General features: G+C 40.5%; 1 protein-coding gene across 7 annotated transcripts in view; it reads left to right on the plus strand.

The window, feature by feature from the left end:
• Window positions 1-16,918, plus strand: part of DGKG (diacylglycerol kinase gamma) — a 211,295-nt gene that overhangs the window by 56,167 nt on the left and 138,210 nt on the right. For all 7 annotated transcript variants that reach the window (XM_088025108.1, XM_088025111.1, XM_088025117.1 and 4 more), the window contains exons 4-6: window positions 2,352-2,514; window positions 3,093-3,155; window positions 11,325-11,495. In XM_088025108.1, coding sequence (XP_087881234.1) covers window positions 2,352-2,514; window positions 3,093-3,155; window positions 11,325-11,495 — 397 coding nt within the window. The remainder of the gene's footprint in view (window positions 1-2,351; window positions 2,515-3,092; window positions 3,156-11,324; window positions 11,496-16,918) is intronic.

Genomic DNA, 16,918 nt, shown 5'->3' on the forward strand with positions numbered 1-16,918 from the left:
TCATTTAGTACAGTCTGTTTTCCAGAAATATTTTCTGCTGATAGTTCTCAATTTGATAAGATTAATGGGACACTTTGGGGCTCGAAACTACTGTTGACCCTTGAGTAACATGGGGGTTAGGATCGCTGACCCCTGACGCAGTCAGAAATCCACATAAAACTTTTGACCCCCCAAAAGCTTAATTACTAATATCCTACTGTTGACTGGAAGCCTTACTTTTAACATAAACAGTTGTTTAACACATATTTTATGTGTTATATGTATTGTATATACTGTACTATATTATACAATAAAGGAAGCCAGAGAAAGGAAAATGTCATTAAGGAAATCATAAGGAAGAGAAAATACATTGACAGTACTGTACTGTACTGTACATTTACTTGTATTGAAAATTTCCACAAGTAAATGGGCTTGTACAGTTCAAACCCATGTTGTTCAAGAGTCAATTGTACATTGTAAACAGTGCTTATCAATTTAAATAGTGTGAAGGAAAAGACAATGCAAAAAGAGCCTTTTAAAATATAACAGTGCCATCAGCAAATAGTCAAATCAAAGTAGAGAATGAAGAAAACCAAAATAGCACAACAACATGGAAAACAGAAAGTTCAAGAAGAGAGGATGGAATGCAACAGAGAAGCCAAAGATGAGCAAGTCAGAAAAGAGACAACTGAATTGATGACTTTCAAGAGAGTGGGTTCAGAGGTGATGGGCTAGAACCCAGACTGAATGGGGCTAAAGTGGTAACAGGCTAGTGGGGTCTGGCCAGGGAACACAGAAGGGGAAGGGAAGAAGGACAGGCTAGTAACTCGAGTATCCAGCCATTTCTTTGGAACAGTGACTTTGAACATGCTTGCAGATAGAGAAGCAGATGCTGGGAGATGCCTTCAGATGGAGGGAGGGTGGAATCAAGGGTCATAGTGGGTAGGTTCCACTTGGAAAGTAGGAGGAAAAGATTTTGCTCTTGCAGACTGGTAAAAAAGAGGAGGATGTGTGGGGAAGAACATTTGGGTGATGAGGCTGTGGAGACAGGGTCAGAAAGAGAAACACAGAGATCCAGGGGCAGAAAAGACAGTGAGATAAAGACAGATTGGTGGTAGTTATCACAAGAAATATGAATCCACCATTTGCTTAGAGATCCCTTAATCTTCTAGGAGCCTGCATTATCCTCTGTCCAACCAAATCGGGCTTCCTCCACTCTGCAAAGGACAGCCTGGAGCAAGTAGAAACTGCCTTGTGAGCTCCTTCCCAATGGGGTCAAGAGGGCATCGCTTGTTTTTAGGGCCCAAACTTTGTATCCCAGACCTTATTGTATATATTTAAGCCAGCTCATGGTTCTGGGAAGGCTCCCAGATTTTCTAGAAGAGACAAGGGGTTAAATGCTACCAACATTTTGGAAGGAGAGCAAAGTAGGCTCCCAAAAAGGGATTTTATTCTCATGGCTGTTATTATTTACAAAAGCCTTCACAGCAGATCTTAGAGTAGAGCTTCCTCAGTGATTTCCAGGAGCATCTGCTGATTTGATGAAGAATCTGATGCCATCAGAGCATGAGCCAGTGATGACTCACTGCAAACCGTCTTTGTTGAGTGTTTGCTGAGTACAGCAGCCCTTTCTGGCATGGTTGCTCCCAGCCCGGGACCAGAAGCCAGGCAGTAGTGGGAGAGATACAGCAGGGAGAGGTTCTAGTTTTTGGCATGTTTCTTGATTCTACCTTCTGTCCTTGGCTTCCTGCTCTTCTCCCAGTGCCTAAAACCTTCACAAGGACATGTTTCGAGAGCAGCTGAGCCAGACACATACCCTCTCCTGTTCTCTTGAGGTTCATCCAAGGAAGATCAGTTATGAAAGTATGAAGGATGGAGCCTGTCTTTTCCTATTTTCTGAGACCTGAACACTCAAGAATCACATCCCTCACAGCACAAGCAGAAAACGGAGACACCACAGAAGAACCATCTTTCCATCGTGTTTTCCACTACGTCCTTCTTCATCTTCACTAAGATTCCAGGGCACGGATCAAATCCTGCTCATTAGAGAGCAGTCTGGCTTGTGGGCCTTGACTCAGGCAGAGCCCTCCTCTGTGGCCTCCACTCCCAATGCTCGTTCCCCATCACCCCCTTTCTACCTAGTTTTGGACACCTCTTATTACAGAAGCTTCTGGCAAACCGCAACGTGCAACGACCAGTGTCGTCTCTTTCTTGCATCCTGTCCCCTGCTCCTTGTGCTTGCTGTTCTCCCTCACTTCCTGGCCTTTTCATTCCTGCACCCACCAAGTCCCACACTTCCTTCTGCTTCCCTTTCATTTCTCTCGCCTGCCTGCCCCCTCCCCAGTTTCTCTGTCCTCTTTGTTTCTTCTCAGCCAATTAGCTACGATGTCTTCAAGCTGTTCATGAGGGCATACCTGGAGGTGGACCTTCCTCAGCCACTGAGCACACACCTCTTCCTGGCCTTCAGCCAGAAGCCCGGGCGGGAGACCCCTGACCACCCAATGGATGGGGCCAGCAATGAGGCCAGTGGCCCAGGTATGTAGACCAGTGTTACCCAAGATAGAAAGGAGATTTTGTAGCTCTGATGCATTTGCCACAGGCACAGCTGCATTGCTAGGGGGTCCCCTGTGCATAGTAACTTCCTTATGGGGTGGGAATGGGGATCAGGACACCAGGACTCCTTTCCCCATAGGGCCTCACAGGAAGCCCTGTCTGATGGCTCTCTCAGAGGAATAAAGAGGGGCAAAATTCCTGCCCTCGGGATCAGAGGGGACAATGGAGAGGAGAGGAAGCCCAAACAAATGTATGGCGGGGGAAGAGAACCTTCCGCAAAGACTGCAAGAAGCCTTTGGAGGGAGCACCTTCAGGTCATGTACGCAGGCTGGAATGAGCCCAGGAGTGGCAGAGAAAGGGTAAGGTGTGGTCACTGTCTTCTTGAAGCTTGGGCTGTAATGAGGGAGACACAGCCAACCCCAATAAGTCAGCATAAACCCAGCTGACACTCAGAGACACACAACTCAAGTGATCCAGACCCCATAGGGAGGTTCCCTACCTGTCTCTCTAACAAGCTAGAGAACATGGGCTGGTCCTCAAACCTTCTTTTTACTCCCCAGATACCACCATACAGAATGTGGATAATGCTGCCAAAGCAGATGAGGCCTGTGCCCCTGATACAGGTAAGTCTTTATAATACTAGATTTGCGGGGTGGGGTGCAGTGGAGAATACCCCATCTTTGGGAGGAGGGGTAAATCTAACCAGCAGTTTGTCTCCATGTCATTGTATGTCCTTTAAGCAGATCTTGTCTGCCTCCGCCTTTGGGGCCTCTACCGCTCAAATGTGCTGGGATTCTGAGGTTTGATCAGGCTCTTGCTTCATTTGCCCTGAAACAGGGCAGCTCATTAGCTATTTACTTCTGATGGGGCTGCCTGGCCAGAAAGGGGAGAAGGGGAACCTTCTCGGGAGAAAGCATATGATGGGGGTTTGAGTGAGTGTGTGTGTGCGTGTGTGTGTGTGTGTGAGAGAGAGAGAGAGAGAGAGAGAGAGATGCAGAGGCAGAGACAGGCAGATCATGTACATAAAGAGGTGGCTCTAGGGCTGAGATTCAGATGACTCTGCCTGTGGATGGTTGAAGGTGAGTAGGGCAAAAAGGTAAGAGTGAGCTCAGATGGGACAAAACTTACAGAGCTGCACTACAAGAAATGGTAAAGGGAATCTTTTTAGTAGAACTATACCATATGGAAACCTGGGTTTACATACAAGAATGAAGAGTGCTGAAACTGATAACCACATGGGGAAATACAAAGAATATTTTTCTTATTAGCTAAATCTCTTTGAAAGGCAATTAACTATCGAAGCAAAAAAATGACATTGTGCTGTGCAGTTTCTAACATAAGTAGGAGTGAAATGTAGAACAATAGCACAAAGGCATGGTTGGGAGAATTGGAGGTATTTACATGCACCGGTTTAATAAGTCAGGAGGAGGAGCAAGGTGAAGCAGTTAACATTATTTTCATCTATTTGCCAGGGACCTGGAAGGATGAGAGAATATCTTCAAGTTGGTACTAGATGTAGTTCTAATCCTTTTTCTAGTCATGGCAAAAAAGGGCAACTGGAAGGATTATAGAGTTTTCAGGGTGTAACTGAAGGACTGGTGAGATAAAAAATTTACGGTTGGTGAAAAGCAGAGCACAGTTGGGAAAGGAAAGTTGCCTCTGGACCAAAAGCTCAGCAAATTTCAAGCTTCTCATAGAGCTCCACGAAGCAAGGATTACGAGCCTCAGTGCCTTTCTGAGGCCTTCAGAGGCATCATCAAGGCAAGACTCTACAAAGTATGTCTCACCCACCTGCCCTTCCCAGCATCCACCCACCCATCCTAGGTCCATGGCCCCTTGGGTAAATGGATTTAAGTTATAAATAAATCTTAAATCATATGTGGAATAGCAGAAGCATGTTATGACTTAAAGTATTCTCATAATAGGAAGAGAAGGGTGAAATTGGGAACCTTGAGATTCTAAAATTGGGAACCTTGAGATTCTAAACTCTGAGCAAGAAAATCCAACCATGACAAGCATTTGGACCCAGATTCTTTACCCAGAGACTTTCTTAGTCCAAGTATCTGGAATTTCAAGAGGAACATGAGAGAAATTGTACTTCATTCCCTGAGGTTCCAAATTGTCTGGGTAGGACTTGTTTTAGTGGCTGAAATTTCTGAGTAACCAAGGAAGGATTTATTGGGGATGCTGTCATTACATGATATTTGAGAAAAGGTAATCGATGTTGATAATGGCACTTGGCTGGTGTATTTGACCACCATGTTTATTTGCAACATTTGTATCATTCTGGGTCTGAGAGCAACTTCTAGAGACTTCCTCCTGGAGGAGTGATTTGTGATGTCCCATATTCCTTGTGTCTGGAGGATATCAGTTTCCTGTGGTCAGATAATAAAAGGGTAATGATCTGAGTATTGGCCCAGGGAGGTATATAGCATTTTTTCATCTTTTGTGACTTGAAATCTAAAGTAGAGAATCCTTTTCCTGTTAGGCCACCTTCCATGGATGTCTTAATTAGATGCCCCTGTTCACCAGAGACAGGAATGTAGGGACAGACGGATACCACAGAGAGGGGCCTCTGCCAATAAGGAAGAGCCAAATTCTGGTATCACCTTAGATCAGCCATCTGTTAAAAATCCCAACCTTTTCCTGTCGCCCAAGCAGAAGCCAGAGGAAACGAGATTCTCATTTGCTATGGCCTATTTAGGCCTATGAGAGCAATCTCCAAGCTAAGATCTAGAACAACCCAGTTCAAGTTATTCATTTCCAGAACCAGGTAGGTAAACGGTTGGGTCCATAGGCACAGCAGAGAGGGGCTTTCACTAAGACCAGACATAGGTTCAGAGCCTTGAGCAATCTAGCACTGTCAGGATGTCAGCTAGGAAATCCTGAATGCACCCTTCCCTCAATGCCCAGGTCTACATGGGATAAACGATGTGAACTCTATTCTCCTGGTTTTTATTTTGTTCCTCAGGCTCTTGAGATGTTTCAGCAACTTGGAATATTGAACTCTCAAGGAAAGTCCTTCAATTGTTTCTTAGTTTTTCCCAATTATAAAAGTAACACAGTTACACTGCAAAAAATTTGAAGAGTACAAAAAAAGAAGGAAACAACAAAATCACCCATAATTTACCAGTGAAGTTACACACATGCATGCATACACGTATCCTTGTAGATTTTTTCTATATATTTTTTACAGAATTGGAATCAGACTATACATATAATTTTGGAAACAGCTTTATTTTTCACTTAACATTAAACTCACAAACATTTTTCCTGTCATTCAAGACTTTGGTAAAGATCAATTTTAATGCCAGTCCCTCTTTCCACAGATGAAAAATCTGAGGTTGAATATAGTAAGCCCACTCGTGCAAGATCACACACCATTTAACACAAACCCAGAGCTAGAAAACCAGTCCTCTGCCTCTAGCTTGGTATTCTTTCCACTATGCAACACTGCCCAACTAGAAGGCAACAAGTAATACAGAGACTAAGAGAGAAGGTGGAACTAGTCAGGTCTGCCTAAGAACCCTCAAGCAAAAGAGTTTATGACTTGGCACCTAGACAGAACTTCTGTAATCTGGAAGAGGGTGTTAGTCTATTATTACTGATGGTCCCTGAGGGATGTACTTAGATGGCCATGGGTTGGGGGTGTTTTACATAAGGCAGCTTGAGGAGGAAAAGCACTAGTAGGACTATGTGCCCCTCAGTCCTTCTGCACCCCAGCATTTCCATGACTGGGGTGAACAGTACATCTCAGTGTAGACTAGAACAGTGGTTCAAGATCCAGTCATAGTTCTGGTAATCCAAGGATCTTTGGAAAAGGCTGTAATAATGTTTTAAAACAGCTTTGGTGAGGTATAATTGGCATAAAATGAATTGCGCATGTTTAAAGTGTACAATTAATAAGTTTTTACATATGTATACACCTATAAACCAGTACCACATCGATATAATGAAGATGTCTGTCATCTCCAAAGTTGCCTTATAATCGCTTTCTCCCACCCTCCCTACTACCACCTGCATCTCTGTATTATCACTGATCTGCTTGCTGTCACTATAGTTTAGACAGAATTTTCTATCCTTATACATAGAATCATACAGTATATACATTTTTTGGTGTGGCTTCTTTTACTCAGCATAATAGTTTTAAAATTTATCCATGTTGTTGTGTGTATCAATAATTAACATATTTTTAATGCTGATTAGTATTCCAATATATAGGTAGATATTCCAGAATTTGTTTATCCATTCTCCTTTTGATGGACATTTGGGTTGTTTCCAGTTTGGGGCTATTACATATAAAACATGAATATTCTTAGTACACGTCTTTATGTGGACAGCTTTCATTCCTTTTAGGTAAACATGAAGGAATAGAATGTTTAGGATTATTATGTTCTTGTGATGATTTGACCTCTTCATTATGAAATGACTCCCAGTATTCCTGGTAATACTCTTTGCTTTGAAATCTATTTTATTATAATTATATTCATAATTAAGGTAGCCACTCTAGTTAACTAGAGTTACAGTGGTATCTTCCTCCATTCCTTTAATGTATTTGTGTCTTTATACTTAAAATGACTTTTTTAAATAGGAAACATGTAGTTGGTTGGGTCTTTTTTTAATCTAAGCTGACAATCTCTGCCTTTTAGTTAGAATTTTAGAACATTTACATTTACTGTGATAATTGATATCATTAGGTTTAAAAGTACCATCTTGCTATTTGTTTTTTCCCCCGTCTGTCCTTTCTTTCCCTTTTGCTCTTTCTCTGTCTTCTTTTAATTAGTTGAATTATTTATGATTTCATTTATCTCCTTTTTAATATTATTAGCTATAACTCTTTGTTATATTATTTTATTGACTGTTTTAACTATCACAGTCTATGTTCAAGTAATATTATTCCAGTTTGCATATACTATATAAAATTTACCGCAATAGGGGCGCCTGGGTGGCTCAGTTGGTTAAGTGTCTGCCTTCGGCTCAGGTCTTGATCCCAGGATCCTGGGATCGAGCCCCACTTCAGGCTCTCTGCTCGGTGGGGAGCCTGCTTCTCCCTCTCCCTCTGTCTGCTGCTCCCCCTGCTTGTGCTGTGTCTCTCTCTGTGTCAAATAAATAAATAAATAAATCTTCAGAAAAGAAATTTACCTCAGTATACCTCCATTTCTTCCACCTAGGCCTTTGTGCTATTGTTATCATACATTTTACTTCTATTTATGTTAAATTATAAACTGTACAACCACATTGTTATTATTTTTGCTTCAGTAGTTAATTATCTTTTAAAGAGATTTAACTAATAAAAATACTTTTTGTATTTACCCATGTGGTTACCTGTTTTAGTACTCTTTATTCTTGTGTATAAATCTAGGTTTCCGTATGGTATAATTCTACTAAAAAGATGTTCTTTATCATTTCTTGTATTGCCGCTCTATACAGTTTTGTATATCGGAAAAATTCTTTATTTTGCCTTTTTTTCCTAAAGATATTTCACTGTGAGTAAAGAATTCTAGGTTGACAGGGGCATCTGGGTGGCTCAGTCAGTTACGCGTCTGCCTTCAGCTCAGGTCATGATCCCGGGATCCTGGGATTGAGCCCCAAATTGGGCTCCCTGCTCAGAAGGGAGTCGGCTTCTCCCTCTCTCTCTGCCCCTCCCCTCCGTTCATGCTCTCTCTCTTAATCTCTGTGTCTCAAATAAATAAATAAAATCTTAAAAAAAAAAAGAATTCTAGGTTGACAGATTTTTTTTTTCCTTTAGTACTTTAAAGATATTGTTCCATTAGCTTTCAGCTTGCTTTCTTTCCAGTGAGAAAACTACAGTCATTCTCATCTTTGTTTCTCTCTATATAAGGTGTCTCTTTTCCTCTGGCTTCTTTTATGATTTTTTTCCTTTATCATTGATTTAATCAACTTGATTATAATGTTCCTTGGTGTAGTTTTATTCATGTTCCTTCTGTTTGGGGTTCGTTGAGCATCTTGGACCTGAGATTATATAGCTTTTATCAAATATCAACAAATTTGGAAAAATTTCAGCCATTATGTCTTCAATTTTTTTCTACTTCTTTCTCTCTTCTTCAAGTATTCCAATTACATGTCTATTTGAAGTTGTCCCACAGCTAACTGATATGATACTCTTTTTTTTTTAGTCTTTTTGGATAGTTTCTATTGCTGTGCTTCAAATTCACTAATATTTTCTTCTGCAATGTCTAATCCACTGCTAATCCTATTCAGTGCATTTTTTCATTTCCCACACATCATATCTAGACAATTGTTGTGGTTATTTTTTATATATCTTTTATGTCTCTTCTTAACATATGCAATCTTTCCTCTAGCTTCTTGGACAGATGGAATACACTTGTAACAATTATTGTAAAGTTTTTATCTATTGTATCATCTGTGTCATTTCTGGCTCCATGTCAATTGCTTTTTCTCATTATTTTTCATATTTTCTTCTTGCATACCTGTCATTTTTTTGTTAAATGCCAGACATTAAAAATTTTACATCATTGGGTATTGGATATTTTTGTATTCTTATAAAAATTCTTGAGGTTTGTTTTGGGGCACATTTAGGTTACCTGGAAATATGTAACCTTTTTTGGGTCAAGCTTTTGAAGCTTTGTTAGGCAGGACCAGAGAGGCATTTACTAATTTCACCCAACTACCAAAGCAAAACTCTTCCAAGTACTCTACCCGATGCTTCTTGAGATATGGGGGTTTTCTACCTTGGTTGGTGAGAATAGACACTATTCCTGTGTTCCAGGGATTGTTCCCTCCAATACTGATTCTTTCCCTAGCCTCAGGTAGTCTCCTTCACACATCTGTGCTAATTGTTACTCGGCTGAGTAATTGAGGGAAACTCTTCACTGATTACTCACAGGACACCCTCTGTAGATCTCTGGAGTTCTCTCGTGCAGCTTCCTCCTCTTTGGTGCACTGCTCTGTGAACTCTAGCCACCTGGGACTCCCCAGACTCCGAACTCCGCCTCCTCAATTCAGAGAGACTTCCAGGATCTTCCTGGGTTCCCCTTCCCTGTGCTGCAGCCTAGAAACTCTTTCTGGACAGTAAAATGTGACAATTACAGGGATCATCTCATTTGTTTTTTATCTCTTGGGATCACCATTTGGTGCTACCACATTCAGTGTCCTATGGACCATTGTTTCATATTTTTTGTCCAGTTTTTAGTTGTTTCAATAGAAGGGTAAATCTGGTATCGTTATTCCAATTTAGTCAAAATAGAAGTGATTGTAATAGCATTTTAATGGATGGATAATCTGAGGAGGTAACAATAACTTGAGGTATAATGGGCTATCCAGTACAAAGGATCTCTCACATTTGTCTTCTATGTTATTATGTTTTTTCCTAACTTTTCCTCCAGTGATGATTTTAATACTTCTGTTGCATATTTGCAACAATACTTTTATTGCAATTTCCCCATCTCATTATCCTTTTTTTAATCTCATCCTATTATATTTTTATCTCAGCTTGCTCACCCATGAGGCTTTCTGCCTAGAGGTTATATCTTCTTACAACCTCCTTGTCCTGTAGGAAATTGTTTCCAAAGGTCTGGTTTTTGGAGACTTCAGGATGGAGCTTCCTTTCCTTTTCTTGCAGCTCTGTTTCATAAGCTCCATCTTGGTCTCTTTACAGGGCCCCTTGTAGCATACACAGTATGTTGGTGAGACAATTGTTTCACCCACTGTCCATCTGGATCATGGTTAACTGCCTTTTCAGACCACAACCAAACTCCTAGGACCAGTAGGCTTTCATGTGGCACAGCTCTACTGGCATGACACGAACTGTTTTCCTTTGCATGGCACTTTGGCTCTCTGAACAAAAAGTGTACTGGTAACATTGCCTTCCCCAGCAGGCTTTACTATCAGGGCTATCTCTCCCTCTGCCCATGCCTTCAGCACTCCATTATTGAGTGGTACAACACCTACCTGGATTTCCCACTCTCAGTCTTCCTCTTACTTTTCCCCATGTTTTCTATGAGTTGCACCCTCTTCCTGGATATTAAGAGATCATTTCTGATGGGCATGGATCTGGAGAGACTGGGAGAAGAGAGATGGTCCTTAAAGTACCTTAAGAAAGTATAATTCACACAGTAAAATATAGGTGCCCAGTTTTCTCATTAGTAATAACCTCATGTTTCTGAACTAGAGGACAAAAAGTATAAGAAAGACAGCATTTTCTTACCTAAGAGAAGGAAAACTCCAGAGGAAAAACTTGCTCTATTTCTGTGGTATGATAAACCACTTTCTGCATTTTCTTATGGCTTGCAGCTAGTCAGAATTCTTCCTAGTTTCTGGAAACTCGTTGATGGTTGATCCCAGTTTTCTATTTTGAATATTCATCTTTTTATTTATCTTTAAATGTATTTGAGAAGAAAATTGTGAAAGCGTGTATCGGTAAATGACCAATAGTCTGGATTTTGGAATCCTAGCCAAAATTCTACAAACTGAGTGTGTTCCCAGATAGTTAGGCTAAATGACGTTTACCTGTTGGCTATTGATACTACTAAAAATCACTGTCATCTTTTCTGAAAATTCACAGGGTATAGGTGAATTTCTTACAAGGTTATAGAGTCTTGAAGGATCAGAATGAGGTCCATTCAGAGAGTATGAACTCCACAAACTAGATTTCTAGGCCCACTGATTTGATCATATTTAAGTAACCAACACTTTTGGGGACACTTGTATAAAATTCTTGCCTCTATCAAGAAAATGATGGAGCAACAAAAGGGGTTTAATATTTACCAAACATTAAGTGCCTTTGGATGGTTTCCTTTTGCCTATCACAGAATCAAAGATCACCGAGAAGCAAGTGCCAGCCAAAGAACAGGTTGCTGCAGCCCCCCTGGGAAACCCTGTTGCTCCATCTCCAGGCTCAGAATCCCCCACAGTGTACCTGAAGGATGTCGTGTGTTACCTGTCCCTGCTGGAGACGGGGAGACCTCAGGATAAGCTGGAATGTAAGTGCCCGCCCTGTCAAGGGGTTTCAACTTTTTCCTAGAAGAAGATCTAGTACCTTGTCCTTCATTTTAAGCATACTGGGATTGTGGGTATTGGTGAAACCTGCTTGGAGAAAGTGCTTCTGTCCTGTCACCAGCAGTGGTCTGAACATTTCTTGGCAATCACATTGGGACACACTACCAGTTGTATGGAGAGTAGGAAGTGCATCTGAGACCTTGCTATTAAGAATCAGAATTTGGAAAGGGGAGAAGTCTCTACAGGGGGCCAGGACTCCCTTCTTTTGCTGGCAGGACTTCCTAAAAGCCTCCAACAGAAAAGTTCCTACCTTCCCTTATTTTTCAAGAGAGGATATTCAACATCTATCTTCCCTCTCTTATTCTGTACCCAAGCAACTCTTTATGAAGAATTCCTTTTTCTTGATCAACCTCTATGTTGTTAAAGCTTACTTCTATTTCTTCACCCATCCCCACCCCAGGTTTTTTCGCCTCTAGAGAAAAGGGACTAGTTAAGCGAGGGAGTTGAGCTTTGTTCCATAATGTGCCTAACATAGGTTTCAAAAACATATCTTCAGAGAGAGAGAGAGTAATGGCTGGTGGCAGAAAGGAAAGCCCACAGTGGCTGAAAGAGCCTTCAGTCTTGTAGAAGACTCACTGCAGGGATGGTCTCCCCCACCTCCCTGAGCCTACAGGCAGACTTTTTAAAACAGGAGATAAAAGGACCTTGTTAAAAAAGATATATTGTTTTGGCCCCTCTTGGGACCTTAGTAGGTATTAAGGGAAAAAACACATCATAGCAAAAGTAAAAATTCCAGTCAATAAAGCTTAAATACTAACAAGGAAATGTCTGGCAAAGGTTAACCCTTGCCAAAACCAAAATGAAACAGTTCGCTCATTAGCTGAGCTTAAAATCTCCCCCATAGTTTTGAGGTGTTAACAATTGCAAGTCTGAAGTGCTAATTTGGTGGCAAATATAGCAGATTTCTGTTTCTTTGGGCTAATGTTAAAAGTGAAATGTCAAATTATTTCCAAAATTCAGCTGGATTTTGAGTTTCAGGCATTGTATTTGTTCATAATTACAAGAGGATGTGGCAGATTTTTTCATATTAGTGGCTCTCAGACTGAGTCTTGTAATGGCAATAAAAAGAAACTGCATTAAAAAAATACTTTTTGTTACAGAAAATTTCCAATATAGATAAAAGTAGAAAGCACAATGAACTTCTATTTCCCATCAGCCACCTTCAGTAATTACCTGCTTATAATCAATCACGTTTTATTAATACTTCCCATGCATTCCCTCTGCCCCAGAATATTTTGAAGCAAATTCCAGACATCATATAATTTCACCTGTAAATATTTCAGTATGTACCTCTAAAATACGACTGTTTCTTAAATATAACCCCAGCACCATTATCACATTGAAAGACAATGATTCCCTACTATTGCCTGTTCACAGAGAAAGGAGGCAGAGCTAAAGTAAGAACAAAAGCATTCGTTTAGGGCCTCAGAATAGCAATTCCGGGAACACAGATATGGGCAGCAACCCAAATAGTGCCCCTCTCAGGGAACAAAAGTCAAGGGTATTTAAAGACAAAAGGGAATGCTTGTATATGTTATTTACAGAAAATTTTGATTGGTGTTGATGGCAGAAAACTAATCTTGACTGCATATAATTGGTGATTGAGGTTATCACTAAGCAAAGTCTCTTTACATAGCAAGTTGCAGGTGTTCGGGTTGAGTCTTTGGAATATTTGCAGTTTGGCCCAATTCAGAGTTCACTGCTCCACCCAGTGAGGACGTGCATGAGGCCTACCTCCTTAATGGCCTCCCAGCTCCCTTTTAAAACCCCTTGACATAAGTGACTTCGTTTAATTTCACCTTTTATATATCAGATATTCAGTCAGTGTTCACATTTTCCCAATTATCTTACATATTTTTAATTGTTTATTTGAATCAGAATCCAAATGTACTCCATACATTACCATTGCTTCTTATGTTTCTTCTGTTTTAATCTTCTGCTATTTTTTTCCTTGTAATTTTTTTGTTGTGGAAACTTGGTTATGTTTGTTCTCTAGAGTTTTTAATCTTTTTTTTTTTTAATTAAACCAGATGAATTCAAATCTCCCCTGATTTTAATGATTGAAAACAACTTACACTTTTCTTTTTTAATAACCAATTATGTATCCTTTTGGAAATCATAGCCTGAAATCCTACCTATCATTCATACATTAACAATAACTCTCATTATTGAACACCTTTTATCTGCTAATCACTTTAAATGTATATCTCATTTTAACCTCACAATAATCCTAGAAGGTCAATGTGATTATTCTCATTTTATGTGTCAGAAAGCACAGAAAGTGTAAATGACTTGCCCAAGACATTGCTGCTAATAGACTGAATGCTTTCTTTATAGTTCTACTGATCTTGCATAGTAGGACCAAGAGAGCTCCATGTTGAGAGTTGCCCGGGCCCAGGGTCTGGTAACAGCAGTAGTGGAAAGGCCTGTCCTTTCTGTCATTCAGCCATCTGTTTGGCAAGTCAGGCTCATGTTGACATTTTATTTTTTTTATTGTGTTAATCACCATACATTACATCATTAGTTTTTGATGAAGTGTTCCATGATTCGTTGTTTGCATATAACACCCAGGGCTTCATTCAGTACATGCCCTCTTTAATACCCACCACCAGGCTAACCCATACACCCACCCCCCCTCCCCTCTAGAAACCTCAGTGTGTGTCTTAGAGTCCATAGTGTCTCATGGTTCGTCTCCCCCTCCGATTTGCTCCCCCTTCATTTTTCCCTTCCTGCTATCTTCTTTTTTTTTTAATATAATGTATTATTTGTTTCAGAGGTACAGGTCTGTGATTCATCAGTCTTACACAATTCACAGTGCTCACCATAGCACATACCCTCCCCAATGTCTATCACCCAGCCACCCCATTCCTCCCACCCCCCACCACTCCAGCAACCCTCAGTTTATTTCCTGAGATTAAGAATTCCTCATATCAGTGAGGTCATATGATACATGTCTTTCTCTGATTGACTTATTTTGCTCAGTATAATACCCTCCAGTTCCATCCATGTCGTTGCAAATGGCAAGATTTCATTCCTGTTGATGGCTACATAATATTCCATTGTGTGTGTGTGTGTGTGTGTGTGTGTGTGTGTGTGTGTGTGTGTATACACACACACCACATCTTCTTTATCCATTCATCTGTCGGTGGACATCTTGGCTCTTTCCATAGTTTGGCTATTGTGGACACTGCTGCTATAAACATCGGGGTGCACGTACCCCTTTGGATCCCTACATTTGTATCTTTGGGGTAAATACCCAGTAGTGCAATTGCTGGATCGTATGGTAGCTCTATTTTCAACTGTTTGAGGAACCTCCATATTCTTTTCCAGAGTGGCTGCACCAGCTTGCATTCCCACCAACAGTGTAAGAGGGTTCCCCTTTCTCCGCATCCCGCCAACATCTGTCGTTTCCTGACTTGTTAATTTTAGCCATTCTGACTGGTGTGAGGTGGTATCTCATTGAGGCTTTGATTTGGATTTCCCTGATGCCGAGCGATGTTGGGCACTTTTTCATGTGTCTGTTGGCCATTTGGATGTCTTCTTTGGAAAAATGTCTGTTCGTGTCTTCTGCCCATTTCTTGACTGGATTATTTGTTCTTTGGGTGTTGACTTGATAAGTTCTTTATAGATTTTGGATACTAGCCCTTTATCTGATCTGTCATTTGCAGATTTCGTCTCCCATTCTGTCGGTTGTCTTTTGGTTTTGTGGATTGTTTCTTCTGCTGTGCAAAAACTTTTTATCTTGATGAAGTCCCAATAGTTCATCTTTGCCCTTGCTTCCCTTGCCTTTGGCGATGTTTCTAGGAAGAAGTTGCTGCAGCTGAGGTCGAAGAGGTTGCTGCCTGTGTTCTCCTTTAGGATTTTGATGGACTCCTATCTCACGTTTAGGTCTTTCAACCATTTGGAGTCTATTTTTGTGTGTGGTGTAAGGAAATGGTCCAGTTTCATTCTTCTGCATGTGTCTGTCCAATGTTCCCAACACCATTTGTTGAAGAGACTGTCTTTTTTCCATTGGACATTCTTTCCTGCTTTGTTGAAGATTAGTTGACCATAGAGTTGAGGGTCCATTTCTGGGCTCTCTCTTCTGTTCCATTGATCTGTGTGTCTGTTTTTGTGCCAATACCATACTGTCTTAATGATGACAGCTTTGTAATAGAGCTTGAAAGCCGGAATTGTGATGCCGCCGGCTTTGCTCTTCTTTTTCAACATTCCTCTGGCTATTCAGGGTCTCTTCTGGTTCCATACAAATTTTAGGATTATTTGTTCCATTTCTTTGAAAAAAGTGGATGGTATTTTGATAGAGATTGCCTTAAATGTGTAGATTGCTCTAGGTAGCCCTGACATCTTCACAATATTTGTTCTTCCAGTCCATGAGCATGGAATGTTTTTCCATTTCTCTGTGTCTTCTTCAATTTCTTTCATGAGTATTTTATAGTTTTCTAAGTACAGATCCTTTGCCTCTTTGGTTAGATTTATTCCTAGGTATCTTGTGGTTTCGGGTGCAATGGTAAATGGGACCGACTCCTTAATTTCTCTCTCTTCTGTCTTGTTGTTGGTGTATAGGAATGCCACTGATTTCTGTGCATTGATTTTATATCCTGCCACTTTACTGAATTCCTGTATGAGTTCTAGCAGTTTTGGGGTGGAGTCTTTTGGGTTTTCCATATAAAGTATCAATATCATCTGCAAAGAGTGAGAGTTTGATTTCTTCTTTGCCAATTTGGATGCCTTTGATTTCTTTTTGTTGTCTGATTGCTGTGGCTAGGACTTCTAATACTATGTTGAATAGCAGTGGTGATAGTGGACATCCCTGCCATGTTCCTGACCTTAGCGGGAAAGCTCTTGGTTTTTCCCCATTGAGAATGATATTCGCTGTGGGTTTTTCATAGATGGCTTTTATGATATTGAGGTATGTTCCCTGTATCCCTATACTCTGAAGAGTTTTGATCAAGAAAGGCTGCTATACTTTGTCAAATGCTTTTCTGCATCTTTTGAGAGGATCATATGGTTCTTGTTCTTTCTTTTATTAATGTATTGTATCACATTGATTGATTTGTGTATGTTGAACCAACCTTGCAGCCCAGGGATAAATCCCACTTGGTCGTGGTGAATAATCCTTTTAATGTACTGTTGAATCCTATTGGCTAGTATTTTGGTGAGAATTTTTGCATCCATGTTCATCAAGGATAGCATGTTGACATTTCAGAAAAACAAATACAATAGCTTCTATAATGGTAACTACTTCATAGCCTTGTTGAGGATTCCATAAGTAGGAATGATAAAGTGCATAGGACAGTGCATTGTACTTATTAATTGCCACATATAAATGTTTGTTAATGAAAGAAAG

Source organism: Eumetopias jubatus, unplaced genomic scaffold (assembly GCF_037043125.1).
Source record: "Eumetopias jubatus isolate StellerSeaLion01/CBP00866 unplaced genomic scaffold, mEumJub1_p1.0 scaffold_1, whole genome shotgun sequence".
Classification (NCBI taxonomy): Eukaryota; Metazoa; Chordata; class Mammalia; order Carnivora; family Otariidae; genus Eumetopias; species Eumetopias jubatus.